This window comes from Octopus sinensis, linkage group LG8, assembly GCF_006345805.1.
Source record: "Octopus sinensis linkage group LG8, ASM634580v1, whole genome shotgun sequence".
Classification (NCBI taxonomy): domain Eukaryota; kingdom Metazoa; phylum Mollusca; class Cephalopoda; order Octopoda; family Octopodidae; genus Octopus; species Octopus sinensis.
The window spans coordinates 32,431,211-32,458,788 of NC_043004.1; the positions used below are offsets into that span (position 1 = coordinate 32,431,211).

Consider the following 27,578-nt stretch of genomic DNA (forward strand, 5'->3'; position numbering starts at 1 on the left):
TTTTTTTTTTGTTTTGCTATTCAATTTGTGCTTTTATGTATGATTTTTCCACAATCAAAGCAGTTATTATTTTCAAAAGATCAATTATTTTAAAAATGTAAACCTCTGCAACCATAGCATGGATTTAGCCTAGACATTCGTTTTTCTTTTTTCTTATCCGTTTCAGGACGACATGCATGTATTTGAGAGCAATCTTTTTCTTCAGTTTTATCTGTGTCATGCCTTAAATTTATAATCCTCTGGCATTCTTCAGCCACTGCCTTTAGTGTTAATTTTTGGTCCTGTTCTAATTTTGTTAATATACGGTAACATATATCATCTTTTCTTGCTATTAACCCTTGAACAAAAAATATACATTTGAACAAATCCGGGGTTAATTCATTTAATTTGAATTTTTCACACTCTCTGTCAACTACCCCAGCAAGGTGACGAAACCTTCATCTTTTTTAAATAAATTTAAACATTGCCAATGAGTATTGAACAGTGAGCTTCTTTCACTGAAAATTCTCAATAACAAATTAACTGTTTCATTGAAACAAATCTCACCTGGTTTCTTTGGCAGATTATGGTTACAGTATTTTTCATGTTCAGGAGGGGATAACTTTCTTAAAAGTAGTCACACCTTCCCGTCATTCCAATTTTTACATTCTTCTTTGAAGATTTCTTTGTTTCTTCTAAAATATGAAGAAAAAGTAATACCTTCTTCTGGGTTATAGATAAATTCTCCAATTGAATTTGCTATGCTGTCTGATGAGAATGAACCTGAAGTATTTTCAGACTTCAACATTACTTCCAGTAACTGTTGGTATTGTTGTTGTTGTTGTTGTAACTGCTGTTGTTGCTGTTGCAAATGTACCATGCGAGTCAACAAGTCTTCCATGTTAAATAAGTTTTTCTTTGGTTTTGTACCACAAAACAAAAAAAATTTAAGAGTTCCATTCTCCAATCCACCAACGTGTCAATGACCCTTGTCACAACAGTACTGTGTAGAAGAGTAATCATTAGGCCAAGACAAAAAAAAAAAAAAAATTTCTGATAATTGGAAAGAAAAGATGGTAAAAATGAGACTAAAATAATTTGAGAGATATGTTAATTTTATCAGAAGACATAATTTAGATTAAGTCCCTTGGATTGTGTGACATCTTAGTAAGGGATCTGTATGAAAAAGGTGCAAAATAAGAATAAACACATATACAGCACAAAATTTACAAAGTCAATTTTTTTTCCCCATTGAAAATTATCCATATGGTAACAGAATGTGTTTATTTGATATCATGAGTGTATATACAAGTATATATATACATGTTGACTCCCAATTTTTTCAGTTATCTATTCACACACAACAGATGCTCAAATGCAATCCTGGAAGTATGTATAATACTACGACTGGATAACACAGGGTGAAATCTGAAGATGAACATGCTTTATACTACTACTACGTCCTTAACAGAATATACCACAACTATATATATATATATAGACACACTTCTGTGTATTGATATTTAAACTAATCTTTTACTCTTTTACTTGTTTCAGTTATTAGGCTGTAGCCATGCTGGGGTACAGCTTTGAAGAATTTTAGTTGAATAAATGGATCTTTTCGGTTTGAACGGCAGTTTTTAACATAATTTCTAGGTAACTAAAAAATTTTAAACTTCGTATACTGGTAGAATGTGTTTATAAAACATCTTTTTCTCTTGGCTTTATTGAGAAAATTCTATAGTTTGTAAGATATTTGTTTTTTTCCTTCAACTTCTGCAATTTCAACCAATCACTGACATCTATTGAAGTAAAAAAAAAAATTCTGTGCTGTATGAATATGTCCCTCGTTTAAGAAACAGATTGGGTTTATTTACATCTGTGAAGAAAAAAAAGATACCCTTCCCCCACCCCTAATCCTAACCCTAAAACAGATTGAAATGCAATAGATCGATACTAGGGTCATAATTATGGGTGACGATTTCATATGACACCACGAAAAAAAACTGCCGTTCAAACCGAAAAGATCCGAATAAATTGATCCCAGAACTTATTTTTTCATGTACTAGTATTTATTCTTTCAATCTTTTTTGTCAAACTGCTAAATTATGGGGACATAAACACACCATTGTCAAGCAATGGTGGGCCCTAAACTCGCACTGCAGAAATCCTTTTATCACTCTACTTTTCAATATAACTCTGTAGCTGTTATATCCAGTGCCTCTAATTTCCTTGAGGTAACAACCGTCCTGTAAAATCTTTTAGAAAGGGAATTCTAGGCATGGAAGCTAAACTTAGAATCAAGAGGTCTTAAGGTAAACTTAGCAAAGATAACTATTTTAGTAAGTAGGAAAAAAGGCAGGACCCTTGGCACCTTCAGGAATCAAAGCTGAGATACTTAAAATATCTAGCAGAGTAGGATATGGCCCAGTCAACTAGTTTACTAGGTTGTACAGGAAGGTGTCATACTATGGCTGGCATAGCAGCATTCTAATCAACTGTTACTAGGGTAAAAGAGATGCCTTAGATAGAAGTCATTACAGAGGTATTACAGGGCTGGACCAGGTCATGAAAGTTATGGAAAGTTATCGCCCAATTGTTATCAGGAAGAGAATTAGCCTAGATGAGATACAGTTTGGTTTTGTGCCAAGAAGGAGAAATTCCATTTGGTGTACTCAGTGCAAACTATGGACACTCAAGAGGTGCCATGGAATTACAGAAAGGATAATGGCAAAAGTAGACTTTGTATATGCCAAACATTCCTGAGCAGTAAATACTGAAAACACAGGAAATAGATTCTCTCAAATACCCACGAGGTTCCCTAGAGGTAGCAGATAGTTTTGTTTCTTAAGTGATCTAATTAGCAGTGAAGGAGGATGTTCTGAGAGTATAATTGCAAGAATAAGTATAGCATGGAGAGAGTTCAAATAGTTATTACCACTGTTGACCATACAATGCTTGTATATGAACAGCCATGCTGCTTGGTGGTGAGATATGGGCCCTGAATGCAAGCCAGCATGCTCTGATGAATGTGTTCTGCTGGATGTGATATGTCAGAGTGCATGAATAACAAAGTATAAATGTATTGAGAGAAAAATAAAGAGTAAGAGGAACAGGTGTAGTGTGTAAGGGAGAAGACTGCACTGGTATGGACATGTGATGTGTGTGTGTGGATGAGGACAGTTGTATAAAGAAATGCTAATTTGACAAGTGGATGAAACTTGTCAAAGAGGGAGCCCTAGGAAGACATGGGACAGATGTTGGACCTCATGGAAGAGAAGACAAAGGATTTAAATGATTGGCATTTTACTGTGCTTGATAATACCTGTCTATATGGTGAAAGTGAGGTCCTTTTCCTTTTATCCAATCTTCCCTTGCCTTTCATCATCATAAAACCCATCCCTCCATTACTTTTCTAACAATGGCACTATTCAGCTGCTGTAATCAAGACAGAAGAATTTGCATGTATTTCTTCCCCTTTGCCCTTCCAGTTACCTCCCCATCTCGCTGGAATCATTTCCATTAACATCCACCTCTCTTTCACATTATCATCTCTTCCTTTATTTACTATTTTTTTTATTATCTTGCGCATGTAAGCAAAAGCAGGGTATTGTAGTCACTCATCTTTGTTTGTGTGCTTGCAAAATTACTGGGAAATGGCTGAATGGATTTTCACCAATACATAGATATGTGACAGTGTATGTGTGTGTACAGTGATAGATTCAAAGGTTTCATTTATTTACAAGTTGATTTCTTAATTTCACCGGAGTATAAATACCCATAATGGTGATGCTTTAAAAAAAAAAAATTTTTTTTAAGATTGAACTTACAAATTTCCTGATAAGCAGGTTTAGTCAAAAAAGTGTAATTCAGTTCAGTTAAAAAGCATGGGTAGGCGACACATTGTAAGCCACACTATAATTTTCAAAAAAATTTATCTGCATGCAAGGTATGCATCACCCCTCCAATGCCTTTTTTTTTTCCATTTTTAAAATTTCTTTTATTCATTTTCCACTGATTACCTCCTCCCCCCATCCTGAGCTACATCTTAGAACTGCTATACCTCACCTTTAACACTCTGTCATATTTGCTGTTGATTTCACCTCCACCTTTTCCCACCCACAAACAATAGCTACCACAGTGTAACTCTCAACTCCATCTCTGTCCCTATACATCTCTCTTTCTCTCTCATGCCACTCTCCAACCCCACACATCATCTCCCTATTTCTGATCTATCTGCATGTTATCTTTTTCTTTGTTTGGCAATTTACTTGGCAATGCCACTAGTACTTGTGCCAAAAAAAGAACCAACCAGTACACTCTGCATGATACATATGATGATACATATATGCATAAGGGTTATAGCTTAATTAATTAGAGAGAGGGTTAAAACTAGTTGAGATGTAGATTGGTTTTGTGCCAGGGAGAAGTATTATGGATGTTCTCTTCCTTGTGAGGCAACTACAGAAGAAATATTTACTTAAAAGTATGCTACCATACTTAACATTCTTTGACCTGGGGAAAGCCTTCAACAGAATACTCCATTCTGTAATCTGTTGGGTATTGAAGAAGCTAGGAATAGATGAATGGTGTGTGGGAGCCATACAAACTATAGCCAAAGGCACTGTTAGTAAATTGAGACATAACAAGTACTGCAACAAATTCAGCACAGTTGGGAATTCATCACAGCTCAGTTTTCACTTCTCTTCTCTTCATCAGAGCTCTCCAAGCCATAACAGAGGAGGTTAAGACCCTTTGCTCTTAGAAACTGCTATATACTGATGATTCCTCATTCTTGTAGCAGAATCTGTTGTAGAATTAGAAAAGAAATTCTGCATGTGTAGACAACACCCAGAATCAAAAATTCTCTTAGCTAAGACCAAAATTTAAGTAAGTTAGAATACAGACAGCACTCTTCTCCCTTTCAGGAAAAAATCCCTGCTTCATATGTAGAAAAGGTATGGGTGGAAATTCCATACAGTGTACCCAGTACAAACTATGGACACTAAAGAAATGCAATTGAATCACAGGAGTATGTGGCATATGCTCAGGAGTGATAAACCCTAGAAACACAAGGAAAATAGATTTTCTTGCATGCCAAAGAAGATCCTTAGAGGTAGTAGATAGTTTCTGTTACCTAGGTGACCTGATTAACACTGGAGGAAGATGTTCTGAAAGTGTAGTTGATAGAAAAAGAACTGGCTGGACAAAGTTCAGAGATGTATTACCTTTGTTGGCAACAAAATGTCTCTCTCAGAGTGAAGGGTAAATTGCATGATGCCTATGTATGAACAGCAACACCACAAGGTATTGAGATGTGAGAATTGAATGCAAAGGACATGGCCATTAAAGTTATTACACTTAATTTTTATTTGCTTAAGCCATCTAAATATAAGTTGCCACTATGGAGAAATACAGCTCACTTTAGTGTGAATCCAAAATGATTGGCATATTTTGTTAGCTTGTGATACTGAGTTCAAATTCTTTTGAAGAAGGTGAACTACACTTGATTCATGAATTTTTTAAATGTACCCCGCAAGCTCCAATGCCTGATGAATACACTATTTATAAAGCTTCTTTTTTTTTTTTTTCCTGTCCATAAATTTCTTAAGAAAAAGGCAAGTAAAACAAGCAATGAGAATACATTGCACAAAACTTCTACAAAATTATACCTGAGTTTATATAAGCCGTCTTGATTCACTTCTTTTGTTATTTAAGCTGATTTATGATTTCAATAATTAGAAATTTCGACTGATTTTATATTCTATCTTTATTTTAGAGTGGAGTCCTCTCTATATATCTTGGGGATTATGGTACCTATGTCCTAAACAAACAGTCACCTAATCAACAGATTTGGCTTTCTTCACCAATCAGGTAAGACAAAATAATGGCAATAAATAATTATAAAGCTTTAGAAATTACTGAAAATTGAATGGAAAGGAATTTTTAAAATGTTTGTGTAAATAAAATGTGGTACATGTAAAATCTTTCATTTCTTACATGACTAATATCAGTTTCAAATTTTGGCACAAGGCCAGCAATTTCAGGGGAGGAGGCAAGTCCATTACATTGACCTCAGTGCTCAACTGGTACTTATTTTATCAATCCTGAAAGGAGAGACAAAGTTTAGCCTTGGCAGAATTTGAACTCAGAATCATCATCATCATCATCATAATCGTTTAACGTCTGTTTTCCATGCTAGCATGGGTTGGATGGTTTTGACTGAGGGCTGGCAACCAGATGGCTGTACCAGGCTCCAGTATTGATCTGGCAGAGTTTCTACAGCTGGATGCCCTTCCTAATGTCAACCACTCCAAGAGTGTAGTGGGTGCTTTTTAGGTGCCACCTGCATGAAGGCCAGTCAGGCGGTACTGGCAATGACCTCGCTTGAATCTTTTACACGTGCCACTGATACAAGTGCGAGTGAAGCGACGTTGGTAACGATCACACTCGAAATGGTGCCTTTTTACGTGCCACGGGTACAGAAGCCAGTTCGCTGCTCTGGCAACGATCACAACGATCACGCTCGGATGGTGTTCTTGGCACCCTACTAGCACAGGCATAAGTGCCAGTAAGGTGATGCTGGTAACGATCATACTCGAATAGCCGCTCAGTCAATGATCACACTCGTATGGTGCTCTTTGCGCTCCGCTAGCACGGATGCCTGCCATCGAAATGGTTTTGATTTTGATTTCACTTGCCGCAAGCAAAGTTTAGTGACCAAAGAAGGAAAAGCTACGCATAAGCGGGCTGGTTATGCTCCTGGCATAGGCCACGGGTCATGGTTTCATCTGGCTTGCTGGGTCTTCTCGAGCACAGCATATTTCCAAAGGTCTCGGTTGCTTGTCATTTCCTTGGTGAGGCCTAATGTTCGAAGGTCGTGCTTCACCACTTCATCCCAGGTCTTCCTGATTCTACCTCTTTCACAGGTTCCCTCAACGGCTAGGGTGTGGCACTTTTTCCTCATCCATTCTCACCACATAACCATACCAATGCAGTCGTCTCTCTTGCACACCACATCTAATGTAAAGACAAATGGCTAATGATTCTACTGGTTTGCTGCCTTGTATATAGCTAATATTAGTTATAAATGATATTCAAATGTATTTCTTGATATACATCTGAAAATTTTCATATTTAAATAACTAAAATCAGATACACTAACCAAACCAATTTATATACTAGCAGCTTTCTACTAATTATAACAGTATATATTATATATATATTTGTGCTATAGATCATATCTATAGGATTTTTAGCTAATGCTGTATGGCAATGATTGTAAGCAATTCATCTGTATGATATACTTGTGGACAGAAAAAGTGGGAATGGCTGTACATATGTTTTGACTCTTTGGAGTCTTCATCAGCAGCTGCATATCACCTTTAGCTATCCACAAATACTGCTTATAAACCCACTAATATTAAGGGTTAAAATAAACTGTATGGACTTGCATATTTAACACTTTTATGACAGCATGATTGAATATTAAATTCCTTGTGTGTTAATTATGTCATTTCATCCAGACACTCCATGCTCCCACTGTATATATATTGGGCATAACTGTGTGATTAAGAAAGTGAAGGTGCAGGCATGGTTGTGTAAAGAAGTTTACTTCTTAACTGAGTGATTTGGGGGTCAGCCCAATGTGCCCCATTTTCATGAAATGTCTTCTATTATAATCTCAGGCTGGCCTATGCATTTTGAGGGAATTTGTTTGGCAGAAATTGTAAAAAGCTCACTATGTACTTACCTAGTCCCTTTTTCTTTCCTTCCGTCAAGTTGAGAAGTGGTTGTGGAGTTAAGCTCTCACTTCTCATGACAAATGTTTCAAACAGCCTCTGACAACAAAACCCAACTCCTGACCTTGGGTTTAGTTGTTTGACTTAGCTTCTAAGTCTGGTGGAACTGTTTGTGTTGACAGGAAAAGAAATGAAGGTGGGTGCTGGTGCCTTAAGACCAGTGCGCTGGGTTGATGGAATTACTACCCTGGGAAGACAACTCATTTAAGAGAGGACAAACTCTGACTTCAAATCTCTGCTACTTTTGGTGATACCCACATGAAAGAAAGGGAGATGATGTGTGGCTGCAAAGAGTGGGAGGAGAAAGAAAGATGTAGTACTTGGAAAAAATGAAAGATATGTAATGGAGAGGGAGAGACAGAAGGAGATTTTCTGTAAAATATGAATGGAGAGAGTTAATGTTAAGAATGAAGAACGGCTATCAAGTGAAGAGGCCTTTGGTAGTGAGAAAGATAGCTGATATCTCAGAAAAAGATGATAAATGAAATATGTAGTTCTGCTCACATTTAATTATAACAGCAGAATGCTGCAGCTAGGGAAGTGATGGAGGGATCAGCGATACAGAGATGGAGGTGGTAGGGAAGGCTTGACAAGGAAATTGAGCAAGGGCCCAGTTGTATATATACACTTGCTTCTAGAATGTCAGTTTTGCTAAGATGTGTGAGCTTTCTCAAGCACTGCATATCACCAGTCATCACAATCCTTTATCACCTCCCCTGTGAAGTTCAAAGACCTAAGATCAGCCTTCACTACTTTTGCCCCATGTCTTCCTGTGTCTGTCTTATCCACAGGCTCCATCCACATTAAGCAATCAACATTTCTTTATACAGCTGTCTCTATCCATACATATCACATGGCCATACCAGTGCAGTCTTCTCTCTTGCACACTACACCTGATTCCTCTTACTCTTTATTTTTCTCTCAACTCATATACTTTGTCATTACATATCCAACAGAGTATATTAGCTTCATTTCTTTCTAGTCTTTGCAAGTCCTCTGCACTAAGAGTCCACATCTTACTACCTTGTAACATTGTTGTTCATATATAAACATGCCATCTGCTTTTCACTCTAACAGAGAAATCTCTTTGCTACCAACAGAAGTAGTAGTTCTTTAAATTATTTCGGTCTATGGAAAGTTGCAACAGTGTGTCCATTGCTAAGAAGTGTAAACTCCCTAATCCTACCAACTATTATTCTATTGTTCTCACTTCTAACATCTCAAATGTTACAGAAACAGTTATTGATAACTACTTTATTCAATGTTGAGGTGTCAATGACTGCCAGTATGATTTCTATAACTAGATCTATTGGGGATTTTCTTACATTAGTGGTTTCCCACTCTTGAGAATTTTGGAAAAAGTAATATTGTTGCTCTTGCCTTCAGCCAATTGTTAAAGATTCATTCAGCAACCTGCTACACCCACCTAGATGACCAGAGCAATTTCATCTCTATCACTCTGAAGCAGCAACTCAGACGACACTACAGTTGCACAAGTCCACCCAGTGTAACTGCATCTACTCATGTTATCTTTAATTTCATCCCTTTTAATTCTACCCAAAATACTTTTCCCTTTCCTCCCCTGAAATGCACCTCTCTGGACTCTCCTTCTTGCCTAGCCTTGATGATATTAATCAATGAGAAATCTTAAGTGCTCTCTTTCTGCCATCTAGATGACTAAAACAAACCAACCACTATATCCCTAGACAAACAGTTTAACTTTGCTCTGCCTCTGTTTATCTAACTGTGAGGAAATAGAAAATAGACTAACCATTTCTTCAAACGAAGATTTTATTTCATTGTAATTATCTAAATGAACTGAGTACATCTCTATGGATCCCTATGAATCATGTAAGGATTAACTTTAATCACTTAATGTTTCTTAGTTTCTGAGACATACTCCTTAACCCTTTCGTTACCAACCCAGCTGAAACTGGCTCTGACTCTTTAGTATAAATGTCTTGTTTTCATAAGTTTTGAATTCAGATCTTCCACCAAATCTGAGTTAAAATTTATGTTCCTAACACTAGCTTAATGGTAACGAAGTTAATTTACTAAATTCTTTGTTATATTTAAAATAATTGAAAGAAACACAGAACATCTCAAAATAAATACAGTAATGAAAGGGTTAAGTTTTTAATCGTATTGAATGAACAAGCAAAAATACTCTATACTGAATAGTGTAGTTTAAGATATATGCTACATCTTAAAATAAAATAGGATAGTCATAGCTGGAATGCCTTTGACTATAGGATGATCAGAGTGATCAACAACAACAGCAACATGTCTTTGATAGAATCTATTTCATGTGTGTGAGAGCATATTTACTGTGGGTTTTCATATCTCTTGAATAAGTTTTAGTATTGTTAAAGTTCTTACTGTAGTAAAATTACTTCAAATATTATTTTAATAATTATCTTTTTCTTTTTAACAGTGGACCAAAACGCTATGATTTTATAGGAAACAAATGGATTTATAAACGTGATGGAACCAGTTTGCATGACTTACTGCAAAAAGAGATGACAGCAATAATGAAAACAGATATTTCTTTTATGGACTGTGCTTTTAATTGAAGGTTTTTCTTATTTTCTTTTAATAAATTCAAGATAAAATTAATTTATTTTAAAGAAATTGAATGTATGCATGATGTACAATAAAGTGTTTAATATTTATAATATATGAATTTGAATCACTTAAAAATATATTATGCTTTATGTCATGAAACAGTTTGATCTCAACATTGAGCCACTCCAAACAGCTTTTCAATTTCTATTTAACATGTTACTTTATCATTGAATCATTCCATTTCTCATCTGACCCACTTAGTTACCAGGTAACACAGAACCTAGCTTTAGATATAACATACAGTTATGATTGTTGGAACTCACAACTTCCCTCTCAACTGGCTTCTGTGCCAATGGCACATAAAAGTGCACCATTCAAGTGCTAGTAGGGTGTCCATGCTAGTAGGGTGCCAAGAGCACCATTTGAGCGTGATCGTTGCCAGATACATACATATATTTTCAGGAGTGTTCTATTGTTTCCCTTTTCTGTATAGTTGTCCCAAAAGCAGCGACAATTGCCTCAGTAATTGTAGATGCTATGGGACTGTGTAGTAAACAGTTTCTTAATTGAATCAATTGGTGTCTCTAAAGTGTCAAAATCTATGATCTCTTATTATAAAAGGCAGATTTTATCTGCCTCCCTTTGGGAGTTGTAGAAATCTACAATATAGGATTTCTTCAATTACAATTTACCTAGCATTTTTAAGAGTACAATGCATCGCGTCATGCCAGGTCCAGTTTTTAAAATTTAAACTCCAATTAAGCAAAATTTACAGAAAACTCACATTCTGGTGTGTGTGTCAAATGCTTTTCTTAGTCTGGTTTACACCACACGCAAACGCACACACACAGTGGGCAACGAATAAAATGAAAGTAATTCCCTTACTGTAGTGAGTGATTCTTTCACTCTGCCTCCCACTTCCTCTTTCCACACATAGACACACAAATATATAAATAAAATTGTAAGCTAACGTGCCTGTGTGTGAGTGTGTGTGTGTGTGTGTGTGCGCGTGTGTATGTGTGTGAGGGTGTGTGTGTGTGTGTGTGTGTGTGCGTGTGCGTGAGTGTGTGACAGGAAAGTTTTTTACGACGAATATAACACCTATATCCAAGTAGCAGAAAGATAAGACAGTAAGGTGTGATTTGAGGGAGATTTGGCTGCTATTTCTACCATGTTACCAGGTCTAGCTACCATGTAGAGGTCCCCCTCATTGGCTCATATATATATACATACATAAGACAGTAAGGTGTGATTTGAGGGAGATTTGGCTGCTGTTTCTACCAGGTCTGTTAGGCCATCTCATGTAAACTCAAGCTTTCTCATGCCTTGAACATAAGACCAAAGCAGAGAATGTATTCTTTTATTCTGCTTTTTCCAGCCATTGGTCTGTGGCCATGCTGGGGCAATGCCTTGAAGAATTGTAGTTTAATGAATCAACTCCAGTTTCATTTTTGTAAGCATTGTACTTATTCTATCTGTTTCCTTTGTCAAACCACTAGGTGACAGGGATGTAAACAAACCAACATTCGTTGTCAAGCAGTGGTGGAGGACAATCACAAACACAGACACGCACACACACACACATACATGCATACACATATACACACATACATACATATATATATATATGTGTGTGTATATATATATTGCAGCGTGGAAGGTGTTTGTAAGCCATTTAAGAAACACACAAAAACTGTTACATTCACTTCAACATTTAAATTTAATTTGCCAAAATATTTTCGTCGCTTTCAGACCGCAACCTGTTCACTGACAAAAATATCGTGCTAACAGGTCGCGGCCTCAAAGCGATGAAAATATTTTGACAAATTAAATTTAAATGTTGAAGTGAATCTAACGGTTTTTGTGTGTTTCTTAAATGGCTTATAAACACCTTCAACGCTGCAACTGTTTTCGTTCCAGCACACGATCTCAGATCAAGTCACTTGCTATGCAAGTACATCTCTGTAACTATATATATATTTATATTTATATATATATGTATATTGGTAAAAACAGTAAGATAACAAAAGAAAGAAAGAGACCTCAATATTATGTAAATAGAGGAAATCTTTATATATAAAAGTGAGGTTGTGTGTCTGTCTCCTACGATTTACATTCCTAACTACTCCCACATTTTGCGGTGCAGTTTAACCAAAACCGGGTATCTTATAGTCGTGATTCATATCGAGACCGTCTGGGTATTAGCGCGCGTCTACGATGAGTCTACGATTTAAAAAAAAATTTACCATCAATTTTTCCCATTTTTAATCCATTTTTTACATATATAAGGGAAGTAACTCTCTAAAATTTATTATTAAATCTCAGAACGTAAAAAGCTACAGTAACACCCCTCCCCCTTTGTGGTTAGCCATATTGAGATGGCTATTATACTTTACATCTCTAAAAATGCTTATATAATTATTTCCCTTACAAACCCGAGCAACGCCGGGCGATACTGCTAGTTATTTATAAAAGGGAGTCCATTACATTTTTTAAGATGTCAAGATACCTTTGTATTTTGAAAGAGAGCCTCTTCATGCCAGATTGTTGGGGGGGGCTTCCTGTATTGAAAGCTGCATAGTCTTCATAGCAGGAGACCCCCAATATCTGTTAGATGCCCAGAGTAATTACCCCATCTGCCCCCCCCCCCCCATAAATCCAGCCCTGCAATGTGCATGCTGGTTTTTAGTCTACTTATATATTGCATTCACATCTTTTTTGCATTATCATCAGGGTTCTTGAATACTTTGAGACTTTAGTTTTCTCAGCATAGCTGATGTGAGTGGCTGACTGTATGACAGGGAATATGTCTGAAAGAGCCACCACAGATGGGAGTGATTTTAATACAGTTCCCCGATGGACCCTGCTTAGAGTTGATGACTTCACAGAGAGCACTATTGGTGCTGTTGTCTGGCTCTAATATTTAAAAAAAATCTTGTAGTCATTCCCATACTTTTTCAGTTTTACCAAGGTCAGACAGTTTGTGACATTTATTGAAGGTCTTTATAAAACTGAGGTATATCACATCCACATTTAAATTGCTGAACCATTGTTTCAATAACCAGTTACAATGCTATAGCAGCTATGTAAGGCAACTCTTCCTGGATGGAAGCCAATCTGCATGTCAGTGACCAAGTCATTTTCTTCTAGGAACATGATCAGCTTTCTTATGACAATTCATTCCATGACTTTGCTGGTATGTGAGATCAGAGAGCTAGGCCTGTAATTTTTAGCATCTGCTTTGTCTTCTGTTTTATGGATTGGTCATATTATACCTCTTTTTAACATTTTAGGAAATTTGCCACATGTAAGGAAACTTGGAAAGGCTTTGTGAGAGCTTTCTTGCATGTCTTTAAAAGATGAACTAAAAAAATTCTCAGGGCCCATTGCTGATTTCAAGTTCATCTCATCAATGGCTGATATTACATCCTCTTCTTTTATGTCAACTTATTAATTTATTTGCACACCTCCAAATGGGGAGGTGAGAATACTTTGAAATTGTATATTTAGTATTTCACTTACCCTTATGGGGTCTATAGTTAGTGAGATATTTTCTTCAATTAAAATCTCCAGCCACAAAGATGAGACCATTGTCACTCGTTTTTGAGGTAGTCTGCAGAAGAATATCATAAAAGTGATCCTTCTGTTCTTTTAGTAAACCTGCTTGTGGGGTGTTGGCAGAGATAATTGTAGCTATACTATTCTGCAAGACTAACCTGAGTTTAAGTACTCTATCGCACACCCTCTCACTACCTCTGTGACTTTATCCACCCATTTCTCTGCAAGAAGTATGCCCACATCCCCTACTCTATCACTATTACCTTCCCAGAAGAGTTTATGTGTGTGTGTGTGTGCGTGCGTTTGTGTGTGTGCATGTGTGTGTGTGTGTGTGTGTGTGTGCGTGCGTTTGTGTGTGTGCGTGTGTGTGTGTATATATATATGTGTGTATGTGTATATATATGTGTGTGTGTGTGTGTGTATATATAATATATATATATATATCATCATCATCATCATCATCATTTAGCGTCCGTTTTCCATGCTAGCATGGGTTGGACGGTTCTACTGGGGTCTGTGAAGCCAGAAGGCTTCATCAGGCCCAGTCAAATCTGGCAGTGTTTCTACGGCTGGATGCCCTTCCTAACGCCAATATATATATATATATACTGTATATCTATATCTATATATATGTATATATATATATATATATATATTTGTAAACAAACAAGAAAGGCTTTGCAAGTTATGGAGAGAAAGCTACTATGGGGTCAGCTCATTATTTTTCGGTCATTTGTTTGTATTTGAAAATTGTCACTTCAACTTGGAGAATATATATTATTATGATATATTATTATACAGTTATAGTATCCTTTCATATTTGTTGGGTGTTGTTGAAGAAATAGAAAGCTTCAGATAGTTAGTTCTTTTGCCAAGACACCTGTTCATGCTATCATAGTTCATATGAAGAATGGAAATTCCCATCTCTGTATTTCTGTATAAATTTCAAATATATATATATATATATATATATATATATATATATATATAGATATATCACCGTGACCGACCAGGCAATCAGATGATGCTCATCGCTGGTCACAATGTGCTTCGCATTGTTTTGGCCTTCAAATGAAGCCACCCCGCTGGCTAAACGAGCAGGTCAACAGAAGAAAGAGTGAGAGAAAGTTGTGGCGAAAGAGTACAGCAGAGATCGCCACCACCCCTTGCTGGAGCCTCGTGGAATATTGATCTTACTTTTACGTTTAGACTCTTTCGAAAAAGCACTGCGGTACCACCACCACCCATGTTTGGCAGACAGGGAGAAAAATAAATGTCGAATTGTCCGCCAAACATGGACGCGAGGGCTCGCGGGTTACTGAGTCTAGTTTTACTGATAGCTACTATATCAACGTTCAGTGACTTGATGTCATTTAGAAGATAACCTTGCCTGGAAGCTGACGCCAAGCCACGCACATTCACATAAGCTAATTTAAGCATAATTGATGGTTGAAAATTTGTGTTTCACACACAACAGTGAAAGAAACGAGAGGGAAGGTTACTTATTCGTTTCGAAAGTTTGAGTAGTTTCCTCCTCTTTTGAAATGTCTTTGAGGAAGTTTTTAAAAAGTTTTTTTTGACAAATATTTCTGGCCCCAACCCGACCACATTTGGAAAGAGGGTTTTGAGTGTGTGGTGCTGCGTTTGTGTGACGTGTACTATTTTTATGTGTGTCGGTGGTGTAGTGCGTGGATGGTTGTTCAGTTTAAAGTCATCTTCACAAATGTCTGTGTTAGATGCGATGTAGTTCATTAGTTTTGTATTTTCTGTGTCTATTGCTGTTAGTTGTTTGTGTGTTTTTGCGGTGTCGTTGTTGGTTTGATTGTGTAAGGGGCTGTCAGGAGTTATATATCTCCCTGCTTTACTTGCATTTGCTTATTTGGTGTTTTTTTATCCTTTCCTTTTAAACCCCTGTGGCTATTTGCCATTCTGTCGAACTTTCGTCGTTAGAGGAAAAGTTTGACGAATCAGAAGCATTTGCTTCTATATGTGTGTTTGTAGAAAGTGTCGTTGTTTTGTATGGTATGTGTGTTGTTGGGGTATTAGGGGCAGAATTTGTCTTTTCTTCATTGGTATTTGTTTTCTTGGTTGTTGGTCTGTCTTTTGATGTTGGTCGTGGTGTTGTTTCTCTAGTTGGTTGCGATGTCGGAGGTAATTGTGATGGTGTTGTTTCTCTTCTTGGGGATGTGGTTGGGGAGGGAGAAACAGTTTTTGCATCGTCTGCTGTTTTTCCTGTATCTTTACTTATTGTATTGTTGTCGATTGTTTGTGCTGTGTTTACTGTCTTTTGCGTTGAAGGTGGTGTGGGTAGCAGGGGTTTTCTTCCAGGTTTTGGTAGTGGTTGTTGCTGTTTTTTATATTTTTAGCAGCAGTTGGGCAATCAGATTTGAGGTGTGCCTCACTGTTGCACAAATAACATCTTGGCCTCCTGCCCTCCACCACTACATACAATATGTGGTCTTCCGCTAGCTGGCTGCTGGTTGGTAAATTATTCATCGCTTCTTGATTGATGTGAAGTAAGATCTCGAGCTTTTTACCAGCCCAATTTTCCTCTGGAATGTCAGCGATTTCTAAAATATTTGCTTCTTTTATATCGAACCAGATGGCCGATGCTAGCCACTGTGTTTCCACTTCTGGAGGCACATTTCTTTTATTGTTATTTTCGTTACTCTGCGCCCAAGATAGCTAGGTACCATTGTTACCTGGTCTGTGTGCAGAGTAAGCGTCGAAAATTATTTTGCTAATTCTTCCGTTTGGAAGCGAACTTGAACGGTAGCAAATTTATGCCACCAATTCACATAGTCTTTAAAATGCCAAACAGGGCGAAGGCACTTCGGCGATCTTACCGTTTACGTCAACTGGACCACGTGCGATTGTTTACATAAGATCGTCACTTTCCGCAAAATTTTAATTTTTTTATATATGTGGGGTGAGGGAAGGGTATCTTTTCAAGTCGGCATAAAAGCCAGACAGATAGAGCACGAAGTTCTTTTGAAGTTGGCGTTCCGTTTGTGTGTATGTGTGTGTGTGTGAAACTATAAATTTACCATTTTTTAAATAAAATTTTCTACAAATACATTTCAGATAGTATAGATTTGTAGAAATTTGTATTTAAAAATATTCAGTTTTCAGAAAGTTACAAGAAAACAGTCGGTGAATGTATGGGGAGAGGGCACACATCCGTAGTTATGTCAAACAACTTAAATTATAATAATGCGAATATTTTCGCTAATTTATTTTTCTCGTGACTTACTATAATATTTTGTACTAAAGGCACAAGGCCCGGAATTTGGGGAGAGGGGCTGGTCGATTACATCGGTCCAAGTGCTCAACTGGTACTTATTTTATCGACCCTAAAAGGATGAACAACAGCATTTGAACTCCGAATATGAAGAAACGAGAAAAATGCCGGTAAGCATTTTGTCAACTGGGCGAAACTAAAGAATACGTACACCCGGTGTTTAGGGTTAGGGTTTAAGGATTAGGGTTTTCGTTACGCAGAAAACGGGTGGTGTACGTGTTCTTTACCTCTTACTAGAAAGAGAATATAAATAACTCTTGTAATTCGCAATTTACGCAGTTAGCTTCTGTCATACACTTGACTAGATAAAAAGATGAAGGAAAAAATTGTCTGTTAATTGTATTACCTCCATATAAGCATAATTTATAATTATGGTTGTAATACAATGAATTGTTCTGGGTTAGCAAATGACACACAAACTTTCTGTGCGAGATCACTTGGCGAAAGAGCTTCTACGTCAGCCGTGGACAAACTGCAGCTTACGGCACTTTCTGAATAGCACAACCTCGCGAAAAGTTACCTTGACTTTTTTTTTTGTAGTGCGACCCGTTTCTCGAAGAAGAAGAAGGTTACCTATGCCTCTCTTACGTGGTTGCTCATTTACTTAAATTAGCGGCCAAGACCTAAAACCTCATCAGACTCACAGAATGGAAGATGGCTGGTCATATTGGATCTGTTGGTAAGAAAATCTAAAAGACAAAATGTCTCTTACTTTTGAATAGGAAACGACTTCGAAAGGAATTCTTCAGTCTCTCAGCCATTTACTACCCCTAAATCACTGGCTAGACGTTAAAATACTCAGGAACTCCATCTACATGACTATCCGCTAAGACCAACTTGGTCAGAGAAAAGTCTTTCAAATCTCCCGCTTCCTGACGTCACTTCCGGGATATCATCCAATAAAACTCAAGTACGAAATAACATCTTGACTTTACCACGAGTATATTTTCCTCTTTCCTTTCTTTTCATTCATATTTTTTATGTTTATTTTAAACAAAAAAATACCGTCTTTTTTTCTCATGTTTTTTTTCTAAATTGTTACGGAAGTTAATTTTTCTGTGAACCGAATCAGCGGTTCCAGTTCGTAGTTAAAAAAACCTTTTTTTTCACTGCTTCTTTTACGTTTCTACTGACTTTGGGACAACCCCCAACTACACATATACCCGTCTGAAAAATGCACAATTGAAATAAATAAATATTTAAACATTAGCGAATGTGCTAGAGCCAGAGGTGAACTTCCATCGAATCGCGTCTCGAAGATGCTTCTATAACCACTTCTATAACTAATACACTCGATTTTTAGCAATGATAATTCAAAATGTTAGCGGTATTCGGGGTCGATAAATTAAGTACCAGTTATGCACTGGGGTCGATGTAATCGACTTAATACTTATGTCTGTCCTTGTTTGTCCCCTCTACGTTTCGCCCCTTGTGGGTAATAAAGAAATTGGTATTACTACTACCTGTTTTTCATCCTCTAAAACATTGGGTTTAGACAATAAGGACTTATCTAGATTAAGGAGGTCACTTTTTAAAGTGTACGATATTTTGAAAGTAAGAGTTGTGAGTAAATTAGGAGAGAATTTCGTATCTGAACAACCATGCTACTAAGTAAGTTTCGCATTTTAAAGTAATGGTAATCCTTTTAATTAGACATATATTTTTGTTTCCCGAGATGCTGTTGTATAAACAGGATAAACAGAACTTTGTAGAATAAACAGGAAAAAATAGAATTTAAAACATAAGTTTATTATATTTTTCAATTTATATTTTTAATCGACAGATGGTGTATAGTGGCTCTCGGCCCCTGAGTCATTTTATTAATTCTGCGATTATACATACATACAAACACACACATACATATACATACATACATACATACAAACACACACATACATACATACAAACACACACATACATACATACATACATACATACATACATACATACATACATACATACATACATACATACATGAAATTTTGATTTTGATATTAAGATTGGGCTGTTAGGCCGACATACATACATACACACATGAAGTTGCAAGAAATAACGGTTAGTAGAATATATTTGTGTAAAGCCTTATTTAACACGTTCGAGTACATTCGGACATGACAAGACCTGTTGCTGCAGAAGTAGTTCCGGTATGAAATTCTCCTCCTGGACACCATGTGTGAAAGCACAGTGTTTACTTTAACCAACCAAGCTGTTAATATTGGATTGCTCTGTCTACAGCAAATATTTAATATTGTACCAAGTCCTTTTTCGTGGCCTCTTACCTTACAACCAAATTATTTGTAAGCAAGATTCGATTATACTGTCGCCATGTTTCTTTTTTGTTGCATGGGTGTATATAGTCCATAGACATAGCAGAAGTTGTCAGGTTGATTTACACAATGGCATCTATCCGATGTCATTCTAAATTGCCGTTCAAACGTTGAACCAGTAATTAAGATATGTCATGTGATACGTTACCTTATCATGTGACAAGAACCAGGATTATGTATTAATTTTAATGTATACAAACATAACCAGAGTTTTATTTCACAAAATGTTGACGTGATATAAAAAAAATCTTAAATACGGATTTGATACCAGGGCATAAGAATTACATGGAAATTGCTATTTATGAACTGTAACAAAATCTTTGTTAGTTATTGTTATCCACAGAATTAGTAGAAAAGATGCCCTATAAATATATTTAGAATTAAGCAAGAGAGATAACTCCATTTAGAATAATCAATCGAAAACTTCGCTAAATACAGTGTGCAGTATAGGAAGAGGTGTAGTGTTAAAAATCAACTGATGACAGTAAGGGATATGTTTCGGCCTAATTGAACCTCCTCAGAACTATTTTCTCTCCTGGTGGCAGGGTAGAAGAGTGATCAGTGTGTGTGTCGGCAAGGGGTGCGCGCGTGGCGTGTCTGAGAGAGGGAGAGGGTGGGAGATGTAGTGACGTTGATTATGAGTATTCGCTTCAGATTTTGGCACAATCGATCTCAGTGTTCAACTGGCACCTATTTCATAAGTTCCAAAAGATTGGCAGACAAAGTCGCACTCGGCGGAATTTGAACTCACAACACACAGACAGATGAAATGCCGCAAAGCATTTTGCCTAGCGTGCCAACAATTCTGCCAGCTCACCGTAATTATGAATAATTACAGTCAATACGGCCCAAAGAAAACACTGAGGAGCGTTTTGCATATTAATTACAAAGATGATAGGATATCAAATAAGGACTATACACACACACACGCACAGAAACATATACATCCTTACATATATGTATATGTCTGTATAAATATGTTTCTAAATATTATATGTATAGATGGATGGATGGATAAACGGACGGATAGATAGATACGCACGTACACACACACATATGCATCTATGTATATCTGCATATATGTATATACATACATACATATATTTATATATATATATATATATATATATATATATATATATATATAATATATATATATATATATTATATATATATATATATATGTATCGAAAGAAGGACATCGAAGGAAGGTGAAATAAGCAAATTATGGAAAATTATTGCTAAAGCCAAAAAGTACAGAGGACGGGGTACCAAAACTGAATTGTGTATTACTGAAAAATTAAACATTATACTCAACAGATAAACCTTCTAAACATTTGGGATGGAATCTTCTCTCCCTGCATACACAAGCAATATTTTGCACTCAAATATTTCAAAGAAGCGCCCCTATCTGTGACAGTAACCCCACCAAGATAGCTCCTATCCTAAACGTGAACACACATAGTACAGAAACTCCGCACAAAGAAGAAATATGCACCAATGGCGAACTACCTCAGCACACAAGTATAAGAACACCATAACTAGAACAAAAACAAAATAACGCAAACAAATTGACCACACAATTTGTCCAAAAGACAAATCTAAGGGAGACAAACATACAAAAGATGTCACCTGAAAGTAACCCCCCTTGATTCATTGTTTTATTTACGTGAAATTACGAGAAGCCTCGTGAACTAAACGAGACTGTTTTCCAAAATGGAGGCGAACACCTTTCTCCATGATATCAGCTTGAAAAAATTGTTAAAATAGTAGGATATATACTTACTTTTCTTAACATGAAACTAATGATAGCCTTAATTTACAAATAAAGAAATTATATCCACCAATGCGGTGTTGAGCACTCATTTTCATCGTTCGACAATTATGTATATATATTTCCGTCCTCGTGTTGTATACATTCGAAGCTTTCTTCCAGGGTATCTAATGCGCTTGGCTTAGATTTCCCTTGGCGGGCTGGCCATATCGGAGCAATCTCAAGATTAATCAGCCGAAATTGCTAAGATGATCTGGTTCTTGACTGATGACTGAGGGCTTCGAATGTCCCGTCCTGTGGTTCTTGTGTCGTCTCTGTGGTGTTTCATGTTCTTGTCCATGTCTGTAATTACATTTTACTGTTTACATATATATATATATATATATATATATATATTATATATATATATATATATATATATATATATATATATATATATTATTTATTTATATATACACACATATACACATAGATACATAACTATATGCATACAATCATTCAGTGTGTGTGTGTTGATGCATATGTATATACATACATACATACATACATACATGCAGCCGACTAAGACTCCATAAACCAGAAAAGACACGCGCTGGTACATTTGTCAGTAGAGTATCTTAATCAATGAGTACGGTATTATAGATCATTTACGGGAGATCTTACTAATGGGTTTCATACTGAGTATTCAAACTGGCTGTTAGAGAACAGTACGGTTAACTAACACGGCACACTCTTCAGAGCTAGAAAATAAGGGAAAAATATGGCGATTGCTCTCTGTTATTGGAGGTGGATAATCACGTCCACTTTGTGAGTTCTGTGAAAAAAAGTCAAAACGAAGCTATGGGAGGTGATCTGAATTATCTCCCTTGGTCCCAAAGCCTCTATGAGATGGTATAAGACAGTAAAAGTTTTCTGGAAATGTGCGCCGGGGTCAGAGGTTGGTATTTATGTAAGGTTGGAATGTATATTGGGGTTCTACAAGCGTAGGGCTTTTGGGAGGATGGGGATGTCGGGCGGGTGTCGGGACGATTAAGCACGTGTCTGTGTGTTCATCTGTATATGCTTATTTGTCTTTACTCTTTGCTTGATTCTCGGGATATAATTGTTGGAGAGTCAGAGAAGGAGAATCTAGCGATTATAGTGGGCAACAGCTAAAAATCACATTGCTTTCATCTGGGCAGCAACTAAAGATCTCATTTCTGTAGTTTACGTAGATATCCGGGTGCTGAGAAGTTTTTAAATATGACTCTTTTCTCGGCTAAACATAGTCTGCATTTTATGATGCTATTAAAATAAGCCTAACACAAGACTTTCCGCTTTATGTGGTACTCCGTGGCGCTTTCCTTTAGCTGTCATACGTGTTTGGGTAGAGGTGTTGAACTGCGTCTCTCCGAGATATATAAAGTGGATTTATGGACCTTCTGCTGTTCACACATACTTTGCAACTTTGGTTACCCATTTGGGCCTTTTGATGTTACCTCTGCCTCATATACGAATTTTTACGCTTAAGGAGAAAGTGTTGTGGACCACAACACCTCCCGATGGTCTTTTCTTTTGGAGGGATTATAATCTGGCATGTAATTAATCCTATCCTTAAATCCACTGGGAGCTAGTGCCTGACTGTAAAATGGGGGAATGACATCGAAAATTTCTTTACCTGAAGACAGGACGGAGATTTTTCTGCCTTCCTTTACCAGGTTCTTGAACACTAAGGTCGGATACGATGTATGTCAGCCTCTCGTTCAGGTTGTTAAAAGGCCTATGGAATCGGATTCCAAGTCAAAAGCCATGTCAAGGAAATCCTCCGTCTCCAGGTTGGTTTTTATTGCGACCTTCAGGTCCTGTTGGCGAGGCTCTTCCTGAGCCTATCGAATGTATAGCCGTCCGCTCTTCTCGATATTGCTAAATCATTGTCTTTGTAGTGGCCAAAGGTAATAAATGTGAAATTTAATACCAAAACAAACAACAAGGTTACACGTCAGCATTGACGAATACGCCGATCGCTACGTCAAAGAAACCTTCTGGGTAAGTACACTTAGCCTAGGTCGACCTCTTTCTGGAAAGTAGAGTTCTTCTGGTGCGCGTGATAATGTGTATTTCCTCGTCTCTAATCACCGTGTAGGTTCTTGGGAAAACCAGTGACTTATACAGAAGCTTCCTCGACGTAGAAGGGTAAAAATCTACCATATCAAAATGTGTGAACCTTGCTCCACTCCTACCGCTATTGGCTTTCAAGCATGTTATGACTCTGCTGGTATGTAGCACCAGAGAGCGAGGCCGGTGGCCTTCCTAAAGTCGCTGTTGATCTTTCTGATCAGCTGCTTATTCACCCCCATTAACGGAGAGCAGTCCCCATTTTTTTCATACCTGCAAGCTCTGAAGAGCACGCGGTATTATTTGACCGTGCTGTAACCTAATATTCGGTTCTAACACTTAGTGCGAAACCGATTGGTAAGACCGGTAGTAATAGATTTATAATACTGAAAAAAATGAGTCATATGCATGAGTACGTATGTACACACACATTACCTACGTACATGTACACACACACACATATGTTTGAATGTATGTTTGTGTGTGTGTATGTGTGTGTGCAGACACATAAAAGCTATACATTTGAGATTCATAATATATGCATACACACACTTATTTATCTATCTACTTATATGTGTGTGTGTGTGTGTGTGTGTGTGTGTGTGTGTGTGTGTGCGCGTGCGTGTGTGTGTGTGTGCGTGCGTGTGTGTATGTACACGTACACACAATGTACGCAGACTGTTGTTTTTAACAGCTTTCTCTGTGACATATGCCGGTCCGCAAGTATCTTTGTCGTTTAACTTGTAAAGTTCACTCTATCACTGTATGTTATTATGAATAATGTATGAGTATCAAACCAATACCACGCCAATCATCTACTCTATACGTGTGTTTAAATGTCTCTAATATACCTATACACTTTCATATATACACATACAAACATATGCATACGTGCGCAGCTAGGTACGTATGCTTAAAAGACGTGCAACAGAGAAGAAGCTGTTGGTGGTGGTGGTGGAAGCGGTGGTAGTAGCGGTGGTAGTGGCGGTGGTGGTGGTGGTTGTGGTGGTGGTGCTAGTGGTTGTGGTGGGGGTGGGGGTGGTAGCAGTGGTGGTGGTGGTGGTGGCGGCAGTGGTGGTGGTTCTGGTGGTGGTGGCGGCGACAGTGGTGGTGGTGGTGGTGGTTGCGGCGGTGGTGATGGTTGTGGTGGTGGTGATGGTGGTGGTGGTGGTAGCGGTGGTAGTGGCGGTGGTGGTTGTGGTTGTGTTGGTGATGGTGGTTGTGTTGGTGGTGGTGGTGGTGCTAGTGGTTGTGGTGGTGGTGGGGTGGTGGTGGTGGCGGCAGTGGTGGTGGTTGTGGTGGTGGTGGTGGTGGTGGTGGTGGCGGCGGCGGTGGTGATGGTTGTGGTGGTGGTGGTGGTGATGGTGGTGGTGTTGGTGGCGGCGGCGGTGGTGAAGATATTGGCTATAATATCTCATCGTATCTGGTTTCAGACTTAACTTTTTACGTCATAACAGTACAACTATGTCAAGAAGATAAAAACTAAAATCGCTGATGGCTCTGCGAGTTGAGTTGTAAAGGTCAGATATTGTCAGAGCGACAAGTTGGAGGATTTGTTAAATGCGGTACAAGAGCTTCTCAAAGCTTTGAACTTCGGCTGACATACAGGACCGTTGGTTGTGTGGAATAAAGAATACATGAGAAGGAGGTTGTGTGTGTGTGTGTGTGTGTGTGTGAGAGAGAGAGAGAGAGAGAGAGGAAGACAAGACTTGCCTAACGATATACATACATACGTACGTACTTATAAGTACACAGAGACACACTCACACACACACACACACTCACGCTCACACATACACACACATAGACATACATAATACATATATTTATACATATACATGCATACATGCAAAAATACAGATACATACGATATACATACGTATACATATAAAGATATATATGTATATATGTATATATATATATGTATATATGTATATATATATATATATATATATATATATATATATATATATATATATATATATATGTATATATGTATATATATTATATATATATATATATTATATATATATATATATATATATATATATATATATATATACATATATACATACATATAGACATATAAACATATTAGCATTTATACATACATACAAAGATACATTCACATACGATATCCCTAAGTATACATATACATACACCAGTATATATATATATATATATATATATATATATATACAGATTGATAAGAAGATACGGGAAGAGTTAGAAAGAAAGAAAGAAAAAAGAGAGAAGAAAAGAAAGATAGTTAGAGAGGGGTGTGTGGGAGAAGGTGAATAGAATAATTGCATTGGCAATGGAAGAAGGGAAGAAAATTGAGAAGGAAGGAAAAGAGTTAAAAGGCTTGTTAAAGAGAGACGGAGTGTGTGTGTGTGTGTGTGTGTGTGTCTGGGTATTGGTATTGGTAAAGGGAAGGTCAAGAAGAAAAACATTTTGAAGACAGAAAAAGATTGGCGGGTGGAAGTAGATGAGTATGAAGGAGGAGGAGAAGGAGGAGAAGAGATAAGACGAAAAGAGGTGGGGGTTGAAGTTGGTAAAAGAAAGAGATAAGAAAATGAATGTAAGAAAGACGGAAGGTAATTTGACAGAAGAAAGAATAAAGAAGGAACTAAAATGAAAGAGCCAAATAGGAAAAAATAGCCACGCCAATGCATCTTAGGAAAGAAAGCAAGACAGTAATTACATGTTTAACTCAGCAGCTACCGGTTTCGCTTACTTGAGACGACCTAGTCATGCTGAATAAATATATTGAAATAAATTAATCTTGCATACTATCAGTACTGGAAGCTCGCATGGTTTTCTTATAAAGATTACATGGTATAGTATTTCGTTTCCTTCTGATTGTTGCTGGGTAGTAGTTAAAAGCCGAAAATGGAAGTATGAAAATAATATTGAACATTAATTTTGGAGATAAATTTTGCTGAAGGAGAAGGTTCTTTTAGAAAACCAGAAACTCAATGACACTGGTCTTATATCCACCAAATCTATGCATATACAAACATACATACATATCGTGGCGCTCCGTCGCTTACGACGACGAGGGTTCTAGTTGATTCGATCAACGGAATAGCCTGCTCGTGAAATTAACGCGCAAGTGGTTGAACACTTTACAGATACGTGTACCCTTAACGTAGTTCTCGGAGAGATTCAGCGTGACACAGAGTGTGACAAGGCAGGCAGCCCTTTGAAATGCAGGTACAACAGAAACAGGAAGAAAGAGTGGGAGAAAGTTGGAGCGAAAGAGTACAACAGGGGTCGCCACCACCCCCTGCCGGAGACTCGTGGAGCTTTAGGTGTTTTTGGTCAATAAACACAACGCCCGGTCAGGGAATCGAAAGCGTGATCCTACGATCACGAGTCCGCTGCCCTAACCACTGGGCCATTGCGCCTCCTGTCGTTGCTGATGTTTCTGCCGACAACTACAATGGTTGTGACTCATCCAACAACATCGACGACAGCCATGGCAACGGTGGAGGCGGCAGCGGTGGCAACGCATTATGCGATAGAAACACTAGCACCGATTGCAACGACCGCGGCACCAGATTCATTATCGTCTTCTGTCTTCCACTTTTTAACCTTCCCTTATGCTGAAAATAGTAGTCAAATCCCCATTAACTATATTTGCCCACCTCCCCCGGAGTAAATATATATTCTTCTTTACTTGATAAGTTAGAAGAGAAAGGACAACATCCATGACTTCTCACATGGCCTCACGTAACTAGTTGAAGGAAGGGAAAGTTAACCTTCCGGATGGAGACCTGACTCGAATGCTTGCACCAGAATATCTTTTGTTAAAGGCACTGAACAGTGAAATCAAGGGTTTCTCAAAATGAAGTGAATTTAACCCCCACCAGAGATAAATTTCGTCTATTCAGAGAGTAAATTTACTGATTCTGGATTTGTATATGATAATTTAACGTAAAGTGTACTAGCCATCTGAATGTGGCTAGCCACTGGGGGTGGGGTGTTACTGATGCTTTTAGCCCCAGGAGATCAACGTCACCAGCTGGCCTTAGACACAAAATTTCAGTGCCCTTGTGTTATTTGCAAAGGGAGGTCATCCTCCCTCGAAAACCTAAGTGATACATACGGACTATAGTTTCAAGGTAATTGCCTCTCGTCAACGCATGGTAAACACCGGTTTTCGATGAAGGAGA

The 27,578-nt window shown here is 37.6% G+C and overlaps 1 protein-coding gene and 1 long non-coding RNA gene across 2 annotated transcripts in view; one reads left to right on the forward strand and one right to left on the reverse strand.

The window, feature by feature from the left end:
- Nucleotides 1-10,458, forward strand: part of LOC115215113 (frataxin, mitochondrial) — a 29,019-nt gene extending 18,561 nt beyond the window's left edge. Inside the window, exons 4-5 of the mRNA XM_029784285.2 lie at nucleotides 5,759-5,853; nucleotides 10,216-10,458. Coding sequence (XP_029640145.1) covers nucleotides 5,759-5,853; nucleotides 10,216-10,354 — 234 coding nt within the window. The 3' untranslated portion in view covers nucleotides 10,355-10,458. The remainder of the gene's footprint in view (nucleotides 1-5,758; nucleotides 5,854-10,215) is intronic.
- Nucleotides 10,459-15,899: 5,441 nt separating this feature from the next.
- Nucleotides 15,900-27,578, reverse strand: part of LOC118764528 — a 15,412-nt gene continuing 3,733 nt past the window's right edge. The window contains exon 3 of the long non-coding RNA XR_005000338.1: nucleotides 15,900-16,078. This is a non-coding gene — a long non-coding RNA (uncharacterized LOC118764528). The remainder of the gene's footprint in view (nucleotides 16,079-27,578) is intronic.